The 20,685-nt window shown below is 39.8% G+C and overlaps 2 protein-coding genes across 3 annotated transcripts; one reads left to right on the top strand and one right to left on the bottom strand.

Moving 5' to 3' along the window:
- The first annotated feature begins 866 nt into the window (after positions 1-866).
- On the top strand, positions 867-8,007 carry syt19 (synaptotagmin XIX). Of its 2 annotated transcripts, none has more exons than XM_080303434.1 (9): positions 867-1,008; positions 2,402-2,636; positions 2,741-2,814; positions 3,858-3,977; positions 4,868-5,014; positions 5,174-5,320; positions 5,573-5,692; positions 6,928-7,039; positions 7,138-8,007. In XM_080303434.1, exons 2-9 carry the CDS (start codon positions 2,435-2,437, stop codon positions 7,443-7,445), a joined length of 1,230 nt encoding a protein of 409 aa, XP_080159560.1. In that variant the 5' UTR covers positions 867-1,008; positions 2,402-2,434; the 3' UTR covers positions 7,446-8,007. The 2 variants fall into 2 exon arrangements, with proteins under 2 accessions (XP_080159560.1, XP_026028757.2); XM_026172972.2 differs by having other exon boundaries at positions 4,829-5,014.
- Positions 8,008-9,441: 1,434 nt separating this feature from the next.
- Positions 9,442-20,451, bottom strand: LOC113025344 (myosin heavy chain, fast skeletal muscle-like). Its single transcript, XM_026172971.2, has 41 exons — positions 20,356-20,451; positions 20,175-20,215; positions 19,416-19,637; positions 19,197-19,340; positions 18,938-19,094; positions 18,820-18,847; positions 18,634-18,739; positions 18,447-18,539; positions 18,301-18,364; positions 18,121-18,219; positions 17,936-18,039; positions 17,700-17,838; positions 17,454-17,572; positions 17,122-17,271; positions 16,859-17,029; positions 16,449-16,749; positions 16,274-16,338; positions 16,098-16,185; positions 15,878-15,995; positions 15,672-15,795; positions 14,943-15,079; positions 14,598-14,853; positions 14,266-14,508; positions 14,000-14,176; positions 13,761-13,906; positions 13,575-13,665; positions 13,079-13,468; positions 12,855-12,981; positions 12,625-12,743; positions 12,265-12,461; positions 12,000-12,183; positions 11,748-11,913; positions 11,540-11,664; positions 11,119-11,427; positions 10,834-11,037; positions 10,622-10,747; positions 10,369-10,539; positions 10,178-10,282; positions 9,957-10,052; positions 9,709-9,840; positions 9,442-9,540 (listed from the first exon to the last, which is right to left on the bottom strand). The coding sequence occupies exons 3-41, from the start codon at positions 19,620-19,622 to the stop codon at positions 9,520-9,522; spliced, it is 5,799 nt and encodes a 1,932-aa protein (XP_026028756.1). The 5' UTR covers positions 19,623-19,637; positions 20,175-20,215; positions 20,356-20,451; the 3' UTR covers positions 9,442-9,519.
- Positions 20,452-20,685: the final 234 nt, after the last annotated feature.

The following is a 20,685-nucleotide window of genomic DNA, read 5'->3' as shown; positions in this document are numbered from 1 at the left end:
AACCCAAAACCAAACTGTGCCTCCATTGTTTTGCACTTTGATCAGAAGACACCTTTCATCCATATCACAGTGTTGAAGAAGAAAACTCATGACTCATGCCCACAATGCAATGGTCATGTAGTATGAAGTTCCCTGTGTGACGTTTTAAGTTTCTGTGTAAGTTTCATGAAGCAGTTCTTTGACTGGGTTTTTAAAAGTTGCAAAATAAAAGCAATGTTAATTCTGAGAGTGACAAGGAAATGAGAAAGCTTAGTCATCAAGGTTTTCTTTCTCATTTTTCTAAAAACACTTTACCTGTCTTAAGTGTTACTTGATAGGCCAATTTTTACATACATTTCCTTTTCCCATTTGCAGGCCTTGCTGTCAGCAAGCAGTCCTGCAACATATTAGGTGACCATTCAGCAAGACAATTTCAAGGGAAGTGTTTTAAGACAAACAGGGCATGATCCTGGCTGACCTTTAAGCTGTTGAAAGTACGTTACCACTGTCATTTTATAACACCTGTATCTGCAGCCAGCTTGGCCACAGAGATGATAAAGCAGAGCTGTAACTGAACATGCAACTTAGAAAATGCTTATTTTCCAAGTTTCAATAATTCACTTCTGAAGTATCTAACCTGAACATTCAGTTAACAGGCCTGCAAAGGAATCTTTATGAAGAAGAGAGGTTGGGATCAGGTCACACTGAGCTAAGCTCTCTGAAATGTAATTCGTATCTAATCAAACCAGTCTGCCCAGAATGGTGTGTTGATAGTCATGTGTTAGGTGAAAGAGAGAGAGAGAGGGAGGGTGTGTGTCTATGTGTGTGCGCGTGTGTGTGTGTGTGTCTGTGTGTGAGTGTAGAGTGACCAAAGTAGGAGCAACAGTTACATGATAAGGTACTAGTTTGAATTTCTCTTTGCAGAGAAGTTCTTTTGTTTCTGTGGAGATGTAAGTGCGCACACAATGGATTTATAGCACAGGAAAAGGAAAGAAGAAAAAGGAGACCTCAGTTTTTAACTTATCACAGGTAAATATTTAACTGTCCTTAAAGCAATTTTAGCCACGATTCAAGCAGCAACAGAAGGTCTGTGCAGTAGTGAAGTGTATGTCTGTTTTTACCTTTTACCTGTCCTTTTAAATTCTGTGACCTAGCAACACATTGTAAAATTGCCTTAGATTTTTACTTTGTCTTAATAGAAACATTAGGTTCTACGTTTTCTGTCATGTTGCACAGAGCAGGTCCAGTGCTCTTTGACGAAACTATTTCTGATAGGAGTTAAGCATTTTTTAGAAAAGAGATACAGCTGTACTGTTTTTCTTTACCTGAGGGAACGCTCAGATAATACCAGGGCGTTTGGACATTTGGTAGGTATTTAGTGTGCACATGTCTGGAATTTTTGGTAAAGGTACAGGTGTAAAACTTTGTTAATGCCACTAACTGTATATAACAGCTTTAGAAGAAAAATGATATTTTTTTCATACTTTCATACTAAGAAAGTTGTAGAAAAATGTTCATCAGGCTCTGCTTTACTACATTCAACATGAAGGAAAACAGTAGTTAAGCTGATATATGTCTAGACTCATTTGTGCTTTATTATTATATATTATGTGCATTCAATCCAAGTTCCGTGCCTCAAAACTGGACTGTGGATTCAATTAGTTAGGCCAAGTTATAACAACAGTCACCAACAACTAGAACATTGTTTTTCCCTGCAATGCTTGTTTGATTTTCTCTTTGAGGAGAGTGCAGTTAATGGGTTTGTTTGTTTTTTACTTTTACCAAAAAGTTTTCAGCGAAAAAGACCAATGACCAAAAGACCAGCCGAGATTTTAATTATTGGTCAATGATCTGTCACTGAGTGTCCTTTGCTATATTTTAATAATGTGTTGATACGTATTATTAGCTATTAGTCTAAAAATATGAGAATAGATTTTTTTTTAATCCAGTTCCCAAGTGTCCAAGTAACATCTTCAAACTTTATATTGTCATACACATGCGATCTGAAACTGTAATAGATTAATCGACATTAATTGATTCTTCCTAACTAGATGATCATTTCAAAATCAGTGCTGAATATTTTTGTAAATTCCACTGTTGGTTAACATCAGAAACAATGTATTGTTGGAATCTTAATTTTTTTTTAAAAAGCAACATGCTTTACTATTTTTTCCGGCTTTTTTGTAACAGCAAATTTGAAAACTTGTGGATAACAACAATAATAATAATTTTGATTATAGTGCTGATGGATTAAACATTAATGTTAGTTTAATTCACTGTGGCATTACATGGATAGTAGTCTAATAATTTTTTTAAGCACTGTATATTTTTTTTAAATACATTACATTACATACCTGCTATTAGCAGGTCCTTTAATCCACCCAGCTATGGTCCTCACATGCTCTGTGTTCCTGTATTGCAGAGGTATGTGCAGACCACATGGCCGCAGAAAGCCATGGTGACTCTTATAGACTACCCAGCTCCTATGGAGCTGTTTTCAAAAGCTGGAGAGCTGAGAATGCCATTTTCTGATGTGGTCAAATACTGCATTCTGGGTATCTCCATCATTCTCCTACTGCTGGCTCTGGGCATCTTAGCCTGGCAGATCTACAGATTCTGCACAGAGAAATACACTACATACACCCAGCAAGATGCAGGTGAGTAGGAATTACAGTAATACTCAGTGTAGTGCATATTGACAAGCCAGAGGGACTGTGACACAAATTATTAAATGTATGGTTGTGTCTGTTTTCTGCGATAGGGCATAATGATTTGCTGTATTCAGACGAAGGGCCAACGACAACAGGAAACTACTCAGGAGCTCCAAGTACCAAAGTAAGAGGAAACGTTTTCACAATTGAGCACTAATGTGCACATGGTCTTGACCAGACTGTATAAACCAGGTTAAGAGAAAATCCTGCTTCGAGGAATCTGCTGTCTTTCAGTTGATACTTGGGATTTGTGCATCTGAACAAGGTGAATCTCTGAAATGTAATATATTGCTGCTAATTTCTTTTGGACACAGTTATTGAGTTACATGTTAAGATTCTGGAACAGAATTGGTGAGAAATGCAGGAAATATTTAGGACTGCTTAAAAAAAATGAAGTGAATTTTTCTGAAAATTGTAGATTCACGGTGTAATCAGGTAATGCCAATTTACTTAAACATGAGAATTTTCAGTAGGAAATTAGTAAAACAGGATGATATAAATACCACACAATTAAGAGTTTTAATATATTTTGTACCACAGAAGTCAGCATTTAGCATGTAACTTTACTAAGGACTGTTTTAGAGGACTGTCAGACAGAAGGCAGATAAGTAAACCACAGGCTGGGTGGGGTGTTTGTGTGGATGTGTTTGAGAAGTCGGGCAGTTTATTTGGATAGTCTGCTGTTTGCTTCATACCACATGACTGACCCGTGTCAGGAAAAGTTCTGCTGAGTGTAAAAACTTCCATGTAGAGTGTTAGAACAACGGCAAATGATAGCTAAATTAAGAGTGATGAAAATTGAGGACCACAGATGTAAACCTGAATGTAGGCAGCATTTTAATGTAGTATTACAAGCTGAAGCTACTACATCTAAATCACCTTGAGCACCTTTGTGATAGAGCAGGCAATAACAACTATGATGCAAGTGAAGGACTCTAGTCTAAGGACAGTTATAAATTAATACCCTTGACTGCTATGTACATGAAACCAGATCCATCATGACAGCGTGTACATGTGAAATATCTAAGTATTTCCTCGATAGATGTGAGTCTTTAAAGAGTAGAGGCTTAAAAATTAATTGTGCTCTGTGTTATAAAGGCTTATACAACTAGCCTGCTTTCTTTCTTAATTCCTGGGTAAATAGTGCCCATTTGTGTGTGCCTGCAGCTGGAGGATGTCAGCACAGAGGCCCACAGACTGAGTCGCTACCTGTCTCAGCCCTCGTTTCCATCCTTAGCATCCACCGAGGCAGCTGGAGACAAAGAAGAGCAGGCAACTATTCAAAAGGTAAAACTGGTATTTTATCCAGTTTATATATTTTATTTTGGACAGACAGAAACCCAAGGTCCAGTGAAATTATTAATGAGAGACAAAACAGGAAGTATATTCATTTAGTGCAGTGTTGCTCTGTTGGTGTTTCTACAGTTATTTAAAGATCCAAAACTTAAAGATTCATAAAACAACACCAGCAACATCCGGCAATGAGCACCAATTATGCACAGCTTTTTAAAATATGTTATGAATGTATCACTTTTTTTTATTTAAAGTCTGCTAAATAAAGCTGTCAGATTAATTAAGTGGTGTAAAATTGAGATTTTCCTATCATTAAATAGAGATGCCAACGTTTAGGTAAACGCTACAAGCTGCTCTCTTACTAGTAAACCATAAACATAACCACATGGTGGCGCCAAGAGTGAGTTTATAGAGAGACAAGTTAAAAAATGCAGTGTAAGTATGCATACAGATACCCTTGCACTTTTGCATGAATTAAACTTATGCTCACAGATACATGTGTAGACTCATTTCTCTGGCTGTAGAAGCACCTCACCACAGTCATTAGGATTCATCTTCTGTCAACCAAAGATCTCTGAGCTAAATGTCCTGTAAATCCTTCTGGCATCTGTTTAGATATTCAGGATGAATCAGGTTGACTAAAAGATAAGCAGGCTGAATTTAATTTTACATTCTTTTCCTAATTCTTTTCCTATTTGAGTATGTAACAGAAATTTAAACATCATTAAAAAAAATGTCCCATCAATCCTCACAAAATAAGATTAACAGTAAATGACTGATGACACAGTTTCAGGCAAAATCAACTACAGTCTTTGGGTCTTTCCTAACATATCCTCCCGTATCAGGTGGATGGATCATTACGATTCTCCGTCTACTATGATCAGATGCAGTCACGTCTGGTGGTCACCGTGCTGCAGGTGGAGGGGCTTTTGGAACAGAGTGAGAGCCGAACCCTCCAACCATTTGTTAAAATACTGCTCATGTGGGCTGGATCAGAGGCTGTAGAAGTCGAGGGCTTTAAAGATGAAGAGGTAAGTTTGTCGTATTATTATTTTCCGTGAACTTATTTTCTTCCTTTTCTTGATACATATTTAAAAAATACAATCCACGCTGTCTTTGAGTTTTCATTCAGCACAGCATCTCTGTACTAAAGACAAAGGTGTCATAAATTACTGGTGTGATCCTCTTAGGGGGAAGGCTTGTCGCCTGTTCTGTGGACAGTACTGCAGGAGTGGCGTACTCGCATTGTGAAAGGCAGCTGTAACCCTTTATTTGGAGACCAGTTCAGCTGTGTTTTACAAGAGGAAAAGCTTCATCATATCAACCTAAGGATGGAGGTTCTGCACTACATATCTCTCATTCTTAAAAAATATTTGTTCAGGACTCAAACGGTATTGCGTGTATTAAATCATGCATGCAGTTTGCATGTTAGCTGTCACATTTCAAGGGCCAGAGAATTTAAAGCCATAAGCACTACAGCTATGTTACAGTACTTTAGTCTCTTTTCACTTGTTGAGAGAAAAAAGTATGAATGATAAATGTTTTTATCTGTTGTGGTGTAAATCATTTGGTGTCTGTATGCATCTCAGGTACGAGACTTTGATAAATTCTCCAGAAACACAGTGTTAGGAGATGTGAGGGTTCCTTTAGGACAGCTCAACATCTCCTACCCTCTGGAACTACAGGAGGATCTAAAGATACCCCAGAAGGTACTGCAGGGGGCGCACACACACAACACACAGCATGCACACAGGACTGGCTTTCAGTAGCATCTCAAGTAGTTGATGTTATGTAAAGGTGAAATACAGAGTATGTCAATATGATTATAAAACTATATAATAACTATATTTAGCCATAATAATAAAAATGAAAGCTAATATTCGGGGTGGCTGTAGCTCAGATGGCAGAGCAGGTCAGCCACTAATCAGAAGGTCGGTGGTTCGATCCCAGGCTGCATCCTGGCTGCATGCCAAATATCCTTGGGCAAGATACTAACCCCATGTTTGCCTACTGGTGGTGGTCAGAGGGCCCGGTGGCGCCTGTGTCCGGCAGCCTCGCCTCTGTCAGTGCGCCCCAGGGCAGCTGTGGCTACAATGTAGCTTGCTATCGCCAGTGTGTGAATGTGTGTGTGAATGGGTGGATGACTGAATGTAGTGTAAAGCGCTTTGGGGTCCTATGGACTAGAAAAGCGCTATACAAATACAGGCCATTTACCATATTCATTGTGTAAATGGAAATAATTAAACAGACATTTACAGACGTGACAGATGATAGTAAAAATATAATAGAGTACATTGTTATAACTATATAATCCTTCTTCATAGTCCACACAAAAATTGTTCCATTTTCAGAAAAGCAATCATTTTTGTTAGTGTTTATAGTACCTATGCCTAATATTTTGTCCACAGCATTAATGTACCACGAGTGAGGCAAAATATTAGGAGTAATTTAGAATTGCACAGGTGAACCCAAAAGTGCATTTGTGTAGCTAGAATTTTATTTTCCACAGAAAATTTAGTTTAACTTTTACTGGTTTGTGTAATTTGTGGATCGTATGGTGCCATCATTATTGTCAATGATATTTCAATAACTGAACATGGCATCCGTCTAAGCATCTAGCTTACTATAATAATGAATTATTATATTGGGGCAATAATAATTCATGTAATATTTTTTTAATTGCTCAAAGAAAAGAAAAATATATTTGTAACACTAGTGCAACTGAAACCACAGGATGACCTTTGCCTCTTTAATTTAAGATCAAACAAAAGAAAAAGATGTTATACTTTTGAGTTATGACTGTGGCCATTTAATACATTTTGTGCTTATGTGGTGATTTTTAGCCCTGCTGAATACTGTCATTTATGTTTGTGCCTGCAACTATATCACTTTTTTTTTTTTAAACTGTGCATAAATGTACATTATACTGATGCGTTCTCCAAAGGATCTTGTTGGAGAGGTGCTTTTGTCCCTGAAATTTCTTCCCACGTCTCAGAGGCTGGAGGTTGGCCTGCTAAAGGTCAAAACTGTCCTTTCTGAGATATCCCCAAATGCAGGTAAATTAAAAAAAGACACCTTCACACAAAAAAGACGCCAGCTTTGATGCACATACGGTTATAAATTCATGTAATCTGTGTATGTGTGTGTTGCACAGCCCTGTATGCCAGGATCAGCGTCCAGTGCAATCAGTTCAAGCTAAAGTACCAGAAAAGCTCTACAGTGGCTCGGTGCCTGGTGACTGTTTTCAATGAGGTCCTCTTGTTCTCCCTGCCAGAGGTTCATCTGGAGCGGTGTAAAATTTTGGTCTCTATATATGAAACTCGCCCAACAAGCAAATCAGCCAAACAGCTGATCGGACAGCTGAGTGTGGGGAAGGAGAAGAGTTCAGAAGATGAGCACTGGACTTTGATGATGCGCTCAGTACGTCAGCCAGTAGCAAAGTGGCATGGCCTACTGATCTGAAACACAGCAGAACCACCGCTATCATCATGGAGTGTTGTATTTGTATGTTTTTACCCTGAAAGCATGTGTATCAGACTGTTCAGGCATCTGCACTTGCTGAGGTAAAGACCAGACATGCTTGTCCTCCTGATCTCACAGTGACACAAAACTTTATTACTCTCCGTACTTACTGCTACTCAACGGTAAACGTGATGTTTGTAACAATGCTCCACTTTCTCAATGCCACACTAACATTACTCTCATTACTCAGTTTATGAGAGGCATTATTGACGAACTGTTGGTTCAAATGTTTATTTTGGTTGCTAAAGCAGAAACTGTACTTGTTGCTATCTACATGTAATTAGCGTGTACCTAGATCAGTACGAGAGGACTCGAAAAAATAATGAATGCCACAGTTATGATGATTAGTTGCTTTTTTTTATTTTTTATACAATGTGTATCTTTTAATCCACAATTTATTCTATGAAATGTAATATATGAGACATTAACTTCACAAGATAGAATGCAGTTGTTTAAAACTTCCCATGAATCCTTAATAAATTCCATCATTTGGTAACGGTCACAATAATGTTATTGGAGTATTAAGCCATGATTAACGTGATATCATTTTTAGCAGAATGGCAGTGCTGCGATAAAAGAGTGTTCTGCATATCACTCTTTTTGTATGAAGGGTCCAGCACAACTGAATAATTTAAATAATAAGTGCTTAAAAGCACTAAAATTACAAGTATGTTGACTTTTTCTCCTGATAATCAACATGTCCTCACCCTGCTCTGTGGCTAGAGTGCGCCATTTTGTGCGCATGTGTGATAAATTGAACACAAGCGGGCGACTGTGTGCGAAGACAAAGTGTGAGAAATACTAATTACATTTACAGTTACAATTTAAGTATGAAATAAAAACATACATTAATGAAAAGTTTACAAAATAGCAAAATAAAGTGACTGGACAGAACAAAATTAAAGTAATTACCGCAAATTTTAAAAAGAATTAAAAAGTATAGAATATGTACCTTTGAAATAAGGTGATTAAGTGGAAGTGACAAAGCCACACGTGGAATATCAGCACCATCATAATTTCTTTGAATTTTACAGTTGACTAATCCCAATAATTGAAGTTATCAAAAATGAAGAAATAAAAAAAAAAACAACAACAACAAAAACTTTGAATACATGTTTTAAAAGACTTGCTTCTGCTTTTAAGTCTCCTTTTTTAGGCTGTCAGGCAGGATGCTTTATCACCCAATCCATTAATGAGAAAAGAAAAAGAAGCCAGAAATGAGCTGAGCATGATTGGACAAAGGTTTAGGAAACCAGGGAGAATATCCACACAGCAAAGAGCAAAAACCCATGGTCAGGTGAGTAATATACAGGTACAGTGTTGTATTGCTTTTATTTTAGCTATGCCAGTCTCATTCAGCTAGCATGTGCTTCACGAACAGCAACGATTAGTTTTGAATCCTCATTATGATTGTTATGCAGAAAGCCAGGCTCTTTTTAAAATGTGATCCAATGAGTAAAATAAGCTCTTTGTTAAACATTCTTCTCAAACTCGGTGTGTCACTTTTTTTCACTGCACACATTCTGTAGCTGAATTTGAAACGGATTATGTGGGGTATGTTTTTCAAGCTAGAGCACTGGATTACAAAGAAAGCTTAAAATACACAAGAATGCATTTTGAATGAAGTTATTAATGTTACCTATTTATTTATGTTCATGTTGATTCTTTAAGTGCAGGTTATTGTGATTGTTTTTTCCCTCCCAAACCACTGTCTCTAACTTCTTATCTACATTCACGAGTCCCTCTGGAGTATCTTCGCTCTGAGTTGTTTGTGCTCAAAGTCCTAAGATGTTAATTGAGATATACTTCTATGTATTCATGCCTAAATTAATAACTGAATGCAGGATACCTCAGTAAAGATTCATTAGCACTTAGATTACCCGTGTGTCATGTTTACTCTCTTGTTTATTACTATGAAAATATCACAGACAGGAAATTGTGATAAAAAATATTTTATTGGAGTGTATTTCACATCATATTATATGATTAGAAATGCACAGTTCACACATGTGCTTTACTCAGCTGCATCTTTTCCCTGTAGAACAAAAGAAAACAGTACATATGGGTCTGTGTGTATAAAAACAGAGCATTCAGTGAAAACAAATCAAATTATTGTCTGTAGCCAATTTTATGAAATTCAAAGCAGAATTGGGATATTTCTTCTTATAACTTTGTGCAAAGTCTAAAGTGTGTGTACATTTACCTTGCCAGAGTCGCGGCTCTTAGCTCTCAGCTTGTTGACCTGGGACTCGGCAATGTCGGCACGTTCCTCGGCCTCCTCAAGCTCATGCTGGATCTTCCTGTACTTGGACAGATGGGTATTGGCCTGCTCCTCCTGTAACATTGTAATAAGTCAAAATTTCTTAGTGTCCAAAACGATGACAGTTTGTTTGCACAAAACTAAAATCTGACATAGAGTTGAGGGTTTTTTTTTCTGTGTGTGGTCCTTACCGCTTCCTCAGCCTGCCTCTTGTAGGCCTTCACCTTGAGCTGCAGCTTGTCAACCAGATCCTGCAGCCTGTTAATGTTCTTCTTGTCCTCCTCAGTCTATAAAAGAAAACACATTTTAAAAATGTGATCCACTGGTTGCTGGAAAAGGCTCCAGCCCCCCGCGACCCTGATAAGGATAAGTGGAACAGAATGGATGGATGTAAAATGTTAATGTGCTTTACCTGATAGGTGAGCTCCTTCACTCTCCTCTCATATTTACGGACACCCTTAACAGCATCTGCACCACGCCTCTGCTCAGCTTCAACCTCAGCCTCCAGCTCACGCACCTTCAGAAAATTGAGCAAACTTTTAAAATCCATGGTTTATATATGTGTGTTTTCACACATATTTTTCAGTTGCACATTCTTCTTACCCTGGACTCAAGTTTCTGGAGCTGTTTCTTGCCACCCTTCATAGCCAGATTCTCAGCCTCATCCAGGCGGTGCTGCAGGTCCTTAACAGCAGCCTCAAGGTTCTTCTTCATCCTCTCCAGGTGAGCGCTAGTGTCCTGCTCCTTCTTCAGCTCCTCAGCCATCACAGCAGCCTTGAAAACATGACCTCAATTAACAGAGTGATGAAGACAAAGCTGAGTTGTATCGTCGTAGTGGACATGTGTATAAACCTACATCAGTGATGGCCTTCTTGGCCTTGTCCTCTGCATTTCTTGCTTCCTGAACAGTGTCATCCACTTCACTCTGGATCTGAACCAGGTCAGCCTCAAGCTTCTTCTTGGTATTCAGAAGGCTTGTGTTCTAAGACATGGAAAGTTTACATTTTAGGATGTTCATTTTAAGTTTGTCTAAAGAAACAATTAAAGTGTCTCTTCAAAAATGTTCACCTGAGAGTGCAGCAGACCAACACGCTCACTGGCGTCCACCAGCTCCTGCTCAGCGATTTTGCGGCTTCTCTCTGTCTGTTCCAGGGCAGCTCTAAGCTCCTCAATTTCAGCTACCATGAGACCGTTCCTGCGCTCCACCATAGCAGCTTGTTCCTTGAGGTCATCCTGAGACCTGACAGCATCATCCAGGTGCAATTGTGCATCCTAGTAAAAAAGAATATCAAAATTATATTCACATGAATAAAAAAATGCACTTGTGTACAACAGCTATGTGCTCTATCATACCTTCAGCTGTGCCTGGACATTTCTCAGCTGTTTCTGGGACTCAGCAGCCTGGCGATTAGCATGGCTCAGCTGAATCTCCATCTCATTCAGATCACCCTCCATCTTCTTCTTGATTCTCAGGGCATCATTCCTGCTCCTGACCTCAGAATCCAGAGTGCTCTGCATGGAGTCAGTCACTCTCTGGCTGTTCCTCTTGATCTGCTCAATCTCTTCATCTTTCTCTGCCAGCTTCCTGTCTACTTCACCTTTGACCTGGTTGAGCTCCAGCTGAACACGCAGGATCTTAGACTCTTCGTGCTCCAGAGTTCCCTAATCATATGAAAGAATGAATATGAAAAGATATTCATCTCTGCATTTGTAGATTTTACTTGTGTATAACTGAATATTTATTTTCAGAGGAGCTCCTCAGACAAAGATTTACCTCAGCCTCTTCAAGAGCTGTCTGGATCTCAGACTTCTCTGTCTCCACCTGCTTCTTGGCCTTCTCCAGCTCATGAATGCTCTTTCCAGTCTCACCAATCTGTTCAGTCAGATCGGAGATCTCCTCTGCAGAGGCATGTGTGATATTGTTTAGTCTTAAGACATTAAAAATGAACACACGTTACTTGCACAGCATAGTAGGAACTCACGTTGCAGGTTCTTGTTTTCACGCTTCATGGTCTCCAGCTGATCCAAGGCTTCCTCATAGGAGTTCTTCATCTTGAACAGTTCAGTGCTGAGAGAACGAGCCTCCTTCTGAGCTCCTTCCACCTCTGCCTGACCCTCCTCATACTTCTGTTTCCACTCTGCCAACACCTATATATACATTCGATGCAGTTATTCACCCATACTAAGAGAAACCATGAGTTTGTGTCTTGTTCAAGCAAAGTAAATGATGGTACCTTGTCAAAGTTCCTCTGCTTCTTGTCCAGGTTAGCGGCCAGGCCATTAGCTCTCTCCACATCAATCATGAGGTCCTCCACTTCACTCTGGAGCCTCTGTTTGGTCTTCTCCAGAGAAGCACACTTGGAGTTAACAGCCTCAATCTGCTCCTCTGCCTCCTGAAGGCGCTGGGCCAGCTTTTTCCTTTATGAAAAAACATTGTTTCAGTAAAAGCTTATTGTTTTACTTGTTTTTTGCTCACATTCTTACTAACTAAATACTCACTTGGCTTCCTCAAGCTCCTCAGTGCGCTGGATAGCATCAGTTTCATATTTGCTTCTCCACTGAGCCACCTCACTGTTGGCCTTGGACATTGAACGCTGCAGCTCAGCCTTGGCCTCCTGCTCCTCTTCAAACTGTTCCCTCAGCAGGTCACAGTCGTGGCGAGCTGACTGCAGTGCATGGGCAAGGGCATTCTTGGCCTGGTGTAAGACACATCATTGCATGAGCAAAATGTCGGAATTACCAACAAAAAACTATACGCACTTTTACCATTTATGATGGATTCAAACTTGGGCCTTACAGCATAGGGATCACCTGCTCTGTCTGGTAAGCCATACCAGCCTCCATTGAAGTGTTTCTTACCTTAATCTCCTCTTCAATGTGTCTCTTCAGCTCCTCAATCTGCTGTGTGAAGGCCTGTTTGCCTCTGGTCAGCTGAGAGACGAGAGCTTCTTTCTCTTCAATCTGGCGGCTGAACTCACCTTGTGTAAAAATAGTCATCAAACTTTAGTTTGTGTTCAGTTTTTCTATCGAAAACAGAAGATCACTATAAAGGACTAAGTTCGGATCACTGCATGTTGTCTTATACAAACCATTTTCAGTAAGCAGACGTGCTCTCTGTGCACCCAAATCATTGATCTGACGGACATTTTCATCGTTTTTGGCCTTCAGTTCACTAAGTTGGTCCTCAAGAGTACGGCACATCTTTTCAAGATTTCCCTAGAGAGGGAGAAAAAGATTCATCAGTGACAAGCTTTTATATCATCACTATTTGCTGGTGATTTAAGTATTAAAATAAATGCATTTTGTTGTTTACCTTTGCTTTAGCGACAGCTTCCATGTTGCTGGACAGGTCGTCAATCTCCATCTTGTATTCACTCTTTTCCTTCTCAAGCTTCTGCTTCACACGTTGGAGGTTGTCGATCTGCTCTCCCAGCTCAGCAACGCTGTCAGCCTGCTTCTTGCGCAGAGCAGCAGCGGTGGCTTCATGCTGCAGAGTAGACTCCTCCAGGTCACGACGGAGCTTCTGGAACTCAGCTTCACGCTTCTTGTTCATCTCAATCTGAGCAGCAGTTGCACCACCTGCTTCCTCCAGCCTTTCACTGATCTCTTCAAGTTCCCTGGAGAGGTCAGCTCTCTGCTTCTCAACCTTGGCGCGAGCAGCACGTTCAGCCTCAATCTCCTCCTCCAGCTCTTCAATACGAGCCTGTTGGATTAGATGTGTGTCTCCTTTGAGTAAACTTTCAAATTTAAAGTACAACGCAGAAAATATGTATGGACTATCATTTGATGTAACATCATGTATCATCTACCTGAAGCTCCTTGATCTTCTTCTGAAGCTGGGCACCCATTGACTGCTCATCCTCAATCTTGCTAAGGAGCTGACTGATTTCAAAGTCTTTCCTGTGAAAATAATAAGTTGCATAATTAATAAATGTACATATTATGTCCAATCCTTAGAAGGATGCTTGTCATAAAGGGGGGAAAAATGAAAGTACTTTTTCAGTTTCTCATCAGACTGCTGCTTGTCATTCTCAAGATCCATAATGGATTCCTGGGCGAGCTTCAGATCACCCTCCAGCTTCCTCTTGGCTCTCTCAAGGTCCATACGAAGCTTCTTCTCTTGTTCCAGAGAACCCTCAAGCTGCACAATGACATGACTTTGTTATTCTCTTGTTCAAGAAGAGGTTTCTTTTCTCTCTCTGTTTTGCCATCACCTGTGACATTTTCAACTTACATCATCAACTTGCTGCTCAAGCTTGGTCTTGGACTTGGTCAGAGTGTTGACTTTGTCTTCCTCAGACTGGAGGTCATCAAGAGTCTGCTGATGAGCCTCCTGAAGAGCTTTCTTCTCCTTAGTCAGCTTAGCGATGCTCTCATCTTGAGAAGCCATCTCTTCAGTCAGATTCTTCACCTACATTTGCAATTACAGTGTTATTAACATGTGACTGTATTGTTGTATACATGTTGTTTAATCTGCTAGGTATAATCCAAATGTCAAACCTTGTTCTCAGTGGCATGTTTCTCCTTCTCTACTTTAGCCAAGGTAAGCTCCAGGTCATCGATATCTTTCTTGAGCTCAGAGCATTCATCCTCCAGCTTTCTCTTCTTGCCAGTGAGCTCGGCATTGATTTCTTCTTCATCCTCCAGTCTCTCAGTTACCTCTTTGAGTTTTGCCTCCAGCTGAATCTTGCTCTTGATAAGTCCCTCACATCTCTCCTCAGCATCTGAGAGATTCTCTGATTCCTAGTTTGCATTGGAAGAACACACATGAACACGTTAACATTTTATGGTAACAAAATAAAAGGGCACAGCTTCTCTTGATATCTACTTACAGATGCCACTTGGAGCTGCAGATCGTTCTTCTCCTGCAGAAGGGACACCATCTTCTCCTCTAGTTCCTTCTTCTTGGCCAGGGCAGCAGCCAGATCTGTTTTCATCTTCTCATAATTCTCCTTCATCTGCTGCAGCTCCTTCTCAGTTTCAGCACTCTTGAGCAGAGGCTTGATCTTGTAGTACACCTTCATCCATGGCCAGTGTTTGACATTCATGAATGAGCGGATGTTGTACTGGATGGTGTAGATGGACTCCCTGTGCACAAGAGATTTCCATTATTGACAAAGTTATTTTTCACTGTTTTTATTCTGGCTCATTGCTCTTAATTGCTGTGTTCAACATACCTCCTCTCCGTCATTTTGACATACTCCTTTCTCATGAGGAAACCACGGCAGACAGCCTGAGTCATGGTGACCAGAGCTGCCAACTTTTCATCTCTCATCTCCTCAAGGGTACCCAGGAGACCAGCCTTGAAGAACACCTAAATGATCACAAGAGAGAATTATATTATAGTAAGCATTCAATTAGAAATGATTCAGAAAGTAAATGTAAATCTACATCAGGTTTGCGGAATTTTATGAACGTACACAGTGAAAGGCTTGCTAAACTAATGACATGCTATTTGAGAAACCTTGTGCCTCCTGTGTAGACACGTCTGCATTACATATGGGAGTTGGTTTATTGTCTACCATACAATATCTCATGTGTGCACAAAGTAGCATAATTTATGTCAAATGAGCCACATAAAATAATAAGAATTTTTAAAACAAAAAAGAAAACATAACGATAAATGTGTCAAATAGTTGATTAAATGTACTTTGAGAAAAAATAGGAAAATTTTGATTTGAACTTCATGTGTAACTATGATAATAAATCCAGGGCTATTGAAATTTGGGGATGGAAACTTGTTGATGTTTTACTTGAGCTTCTTTTTAGTTTTCATCCAGTTCACTGACCTTACTTCCTTCAGTTTTGTCCAAAAGTAATTGTTTTAAGCAGACAGATTTTTAAAAATTAAAAAAGTAATTTTATATTCATGCATGGATCTATAGTAATGCAACCAGGCTGTTTACCTTAGTGTGTCCAAATCTGTACTGGTCATGATCAACATCAATTGATCCAAGCAGTTTCTCTGCAGCCTTCTTGTTGTCAATGAACTGGCCCTCAGGGATGACGCTGGCATTCAGTACCTTGTATCTTTTGTGAGAGAGTGATTTGTCAGTGTCAGCATTTTCTTATCATATTTTGAATCAAAAGTCCACGAGGATATTAATTGCACCTCTGTTTGAAGTCACCATAGAGGATTCTGCTGGGGAAACCTTTTCTGCAGATTCTGATACCCTCCAGCACACCGTTACACCTGAGCTGGTGGATGACCAAGAAGTTCTCCATCAGACCTGTAGAACAAAAATGTTTGAGTTCATACTGTGAACAAACACTAATTTGCTGTTTTCTAATCCAAACCTGTGCATGCAGGCACACAAATTATGTTGGGTTACCTGGAGTCTTTGACTCGTTAGGGATCAGGCAACGCACAAAGTGAGGATGGGTGCTTCTCAGGTTTGTCATTAGCTTGCCCAAGTTCTCCTGTAGGTACACAAAAGTACATTTTTGTCATGAAAAGTAAAAATAAAAAATGTATTATTTTACATTTAATTTACTTCTCAAACCTTACCCTGAACTGTGAAGACACAGTCTGCATGGAGCCACCCTTCTTCTTGCCACCCTTCTTGCCAGTCTCTGTTTTTTGTTTGTGAATTGTAATTAAAAACATTGTGAGACTCGTAATACCAAACAAAACTTAATAACATGTAGAATATGGAAAATGTATGTTTTCAGTTACATCATACCTTCAACTACAGGTGGATACAGAAGACTCAGCAGTTTAACTGAGGACTTCTGGTAAAGTTGCAGCACAGACTCATTCAGTGGGTCCTTGTTCTTATCCAGCCAGCCACCGATGTTGTAGTCCACAGTGCCAGCATAGTGCACCAGGGAGAAGTGGGCCTCAGCCTTGCCCTTGGCAGGTTTTGGCTTCTCAAATGCTTTGCACTTGCCAAGATGCTGGTCATATAGTTTGTTCTTGAAGGATGTGTCAGTTGCCTTGGGGAACATGCACTCCTCTTCAAGGATGGAGAAGATGCCCATGGGCTTGATGAAGGTAAAGAAAAGAGATATGTCACCAAGTGGCACTTTTCCTCTATTATAACAAAACTGACACAAAAAAGATATAAGATTTAAACATGAACTTGAAGTATACCTTTTCAATAAGCTCAATGCAGGCAGCCAAGTCCATGCCAAAGTCAATGAACTCCCAGATAATACCCTCCTTCTTGTACTCCTCTTGCTCCAGGACGAACATGTGGTGGTTGAAAAACTGTTGCAGTTTCTCATTGGTGAAGTTAATGCACAGTTGTTCCAAGGTGTTGAACTGTGAGGGGAGAAAAGGGTAGGGAAAAAAATCACTAAGCGGGATCTTATAATTGCAGTAGAGTTTCCCCATTTGTTAGCAATAAAGCTTACATCAAAGATCTCAAAGCCAGCAATATCCAGGACACCAATGAAGTAATTCCTTTGCTGCTTTGTGTCCAACATCTGGTTGATACGGATGACCATCCACAAGAACATCTTTTCATAGATGGACTTGGCCAGGGCTGTCACAGAGTTCAGCACCTAAAAAAATAAAAAGGGAAAATTTGATTGAATCACAAAATGCATTTAAGACCAAATATTTAACAAACATATACCTGGCAAATAATTATCTATTAAATCTGGTACATGATTATGTTTCATTTGATCCAAATACGCTCTGATTTAAGCAGCGCATGTTTTTTGTACCAGTTTGTCTCATTTACCTGAGGTACAGTCTGTCCCTTGGTGACATACTCATTTCCGACCTTCACTCTGGGATAGCACAGAGCCTTCAGCATGTCAGCAGAGTTCAAACCCAGCAAGTAAGCAACCTTGTCAGCATCTGAAAACAGCAATTTATAACATTATTATACAGTACATACATTATACAGTATGTGACAAGGATTTTTTAGTCTAATTGGCAACCATACTGCTCTTATTCACAAGTATTTTTTTAACTAAGTACTCACCCTCTGTGCCATCAGGCTCAGCTTGCTCCTCACGCTGCTTCTGCTTGAACTTCATGTTACCATGATGAAGCACAGCACCAGTCATTTTGTAGATGCTCATCTTCTCCTCATTACTGAAGCCCAGGATGTCAATAGCATTCTGTTCAAAAGTGTCCACATAAAACACTGCATAAACACTTTTTTTTCTTAAAGACAAACATCATTGATATTTTAATTATAAATCAAATCTCACTCACATCTGTTGCTTCCAGCTCAACTTTGTCATCAATGCTGGCCACAGTAATCTGACCCATGCTGCACATGGGGAAGTCGTAGGGGTTGGTTGTGATGAGGGCTATTTCTGGAAAAAAGAATAAAACACAAGTGTTTAATAAATTGTTTAAAATGAGAACTGTGCAACAACTTTGGTTTTGCTGCTTACCAAGCAGCTCTGGCTTGTGGTTTGTCATCATCTGGTAGAAGATGTGGTAACCTCTCTCATCGGGAAGCTGGAATGTCACTCTAGACTTCTCCAGCAGATCTGCAGATTTTGATCAAATTTTGAAGTCACAGTTTGTCCCAAAGTCAGATGAGCTACTCACATTGTGAATTTGTCACTTACATGTCTCAATATCAGCACTAGCCAGTTTGCCAGTTGTGCCAAAATGAATCCTGATGAATTTACCCTGTTTGGAACAAAAGGAGCTGTCAAAGTCACGCAACAATCATAACACTATTTCTCCTATCTAAAGATCACTCCATACTTACAAAACGAGAAGAGTTGTCATTCCTCACAGTTTTGGCGTTACCGTAAGCCTCCAGCAAGGGATTGGCTGCAATAATCTGATCCTCCAGGGACCCCTTAAACCCAGGTTTAAGAAATATATGAGAAAATTATTTTTCTTACTGAAGTATATTTTGTAATGATTTTACTAATCTTATCACGTTTGTGTACCTGCATTTTGTTTTGGTCCTTCTTCTTATCTCCACCAACTGAGATAGTGGCAAAGTACTGGATGACACGCTTGGTGTTCACAGTCTTTCCGGCACCAGATTCTCCACTGGGTGTAGACAAATACTTTTAAGAGTTTGTTCGAAATGCTGAACTATTTTAAACAAAGTCAAACAATGTGTCACTTACGTGATCAAGACAGACTGGTTCTCCCTATCTGTTAAAATGAAAAAGGAGTTCACTATGTATTTCTGTAGTTATCACCATATATATGATTAAATATTTGATTTTTGAGTTAAAGGCATACCAGTAAGCATGAACTGATAAGCGTTGTCAGAGACAGAGAAGATGTGGGGTGGAGCCTCCATACGCTTCTTGCCTCTATAGGCAGCGACGACTTCAGAGTCGTACACTGGGAGCCACTTGTAGGGATTTACTGTGGCGCAGAACAACCCAGAGTAGGTCTAAAAGTGGTTAAAGAGATTTTTTAAAAAGTGGATGTTAATTAACAGTTGCTGTTAGAAGAGTAATTTTAAAAGTTTTGCTTCTTAGGAAGACAGTCTCACATAGATCATCCATGCTGCATAACGCTCTTTGAGGTTATACAGCACAGAGGCTTCATTGAGGTGGGTCATCATGGCCATGTCCTCAATTTTGTCGAACTTGGGAGGGTTCATTGGGGAGACGTCGTCTTCTTTGACTGTCCTCTCCTGCAACAGCACATTGATCACGATGAGAATTTGTCACATCTGACTCTCAGTAAACTCTAACTTTATAATACCGACCTCCTGAGTGTCCAAGACTTTGACGGTGACATTGGCACCATCTTTCTTGATGATAGTACCCTTCAAGTACAGCTCTTTGGCATCAGTCACATAGCAGGCAGACTTGGCATCAAAAGGTTTGTTCTGAGCCTCAATTCTCTCCTTCTCTGGCTTACGGAGGTAAATGGCAGCTTTGCCATAAACGGCCATCTCTGCGTCCGTACTCATGGTGGCGGTTTACTTCTATGATGTTATGACAAATAAGTGTAATCTTAGACAAATATGTTAGAGTTATCGCTGAGTTCTTGTGAGTGGACAGCTAACACCTTAACATCAAAGACAAATAATCCGTCCATCCATCCATTCGCTTCTGCTTATCCTTTGCAGGGTTGCGGGGCGTGCTGGAGCCTATCCCAGCTGTCATAGGGCGAGAGGCGGGTACACCCTGGACAGGCCAGTCCAGACGCCAGTCTGTCGCAGGGCCAACACACAGGGACAAACAACCATTCACACTCACATTCACACCTAGTGGCAATTTGGATTTTTTCCAATTAACCTATCCCCACAAGCTGCATGTCTTTGGACGGTGGGAACCCACGCAAACACGGGGAGAACATGCAAACTCCACACAGAAAGACCCCGGCCTGATGTTGGAATTGAACTCAGGACCTTCTTGCTGTGCGGCAACAGTGCTAACCACCGTGCCACCGTGCTGCCCAAAGACAAATAATATAAAACATAAAATACTGACAATTTTAAATAGTTAAAAGTTGTCCATACCTGACTCTGTTTCTGTCAAAAGTATGTTATATTGCACAATCCTGTTGAACACATATGAGATATTGTCAATTACTTGGAAAATACTTGTTTTTAAAAAAGTAAATAAATGTATTTATTTAAGTACTATTATAATAATAATGAAGATACTACCAGTTCCAAAGCAGATAGAAGACAAACCTACCACAAGCAAAAGTCTTCTTCTTCTACCACAGAGTGATGTGCTCTCGCGGACTGCTTATATTCAATGCAGCATGCTTACCCGACAAAGTTATATATGGGAGAAATGCCAAATGTGGTGTGGATACCAGAGTGAGCAGACATCCGCTGAAACATAGTGCAAGGACATACTGTACATCAGCTTTCACTTCTAAACATCCTTTAATTAAAGCTATTTTTAAAGAAAGCAAAGGATTTCTCACTTAAAAACAATTCAAAGTATCATGTCCACATTAAAGAAACAAGGTGCAAAAGAAAAGGGGATTCCAAAAAATGCTTTGTGTTTTTTCAAGTT

The sequence above is a fragment of the Astatotilapia calliptera genome, chromosome 7 (assembly GCF_964374335.1).
Source record: "Astatotilapia calliptera chromosome 7, fAstCal68.1, whole genome shotgun sequence".
In the NCBI taxonomy this organism is placed as follows: Eukaryota; Metazoa; Chordata; class Actinopteri; order Cichliformes; family Cichlidae; genus Astatotilapia; species Astatotilapia calliptera.
This window is presented reverse-complemented; position numbering and strand designations above follow the sequence as displayed.

Excerpts from the sequence above, each read along its gene's own strand:
- syt19 (XM_026172972.2), top strand. The coding sequence starts at position 2,435 with ATGGTGACTCTTATAGACTACCCAGCTCCTATGGAGCTGTTTTCAAAA. Across the intron at positions 2,815-3,857 it reads CAGGAGCTCCAAGTACCAAA|CTGGAGGATGTCAGCACAGA; the intron begins GTAAGAGGAAAC and ends GTGTGCCTGCAG. Across the intron at positions 7,040-7,137 it reads TGAGATATCCCCAAATGCAG|CCCTGTATGCCAGGATCAGC; the intron begins GTAAATTAAAAA and ends TGTGTTGCACAG.
- LOC113025344 (XM_026172971.2), bottom strand. The coding sequence starts at position 19,622 with ATGAGTACGGACGCAGAGATGGCCGTTTATGGCAAAGCTGCCATTTAC. Across the intron at positions 16,339-16,448 it reads GTATCCACCTGTAGTTGAAG|AGACTGGCAAGAAGGGTGGC; the intron begins GTATGATGTAAC and ends AACAAAAAACAG. Across the intron at positions 15,996-16,097 it reads TAACGAGTCAAAGACTCCAG|GTCTGATGGAGAACTTCTTG; the intron begins GTAACCCAACAT and ends TTTGTTCTACAG.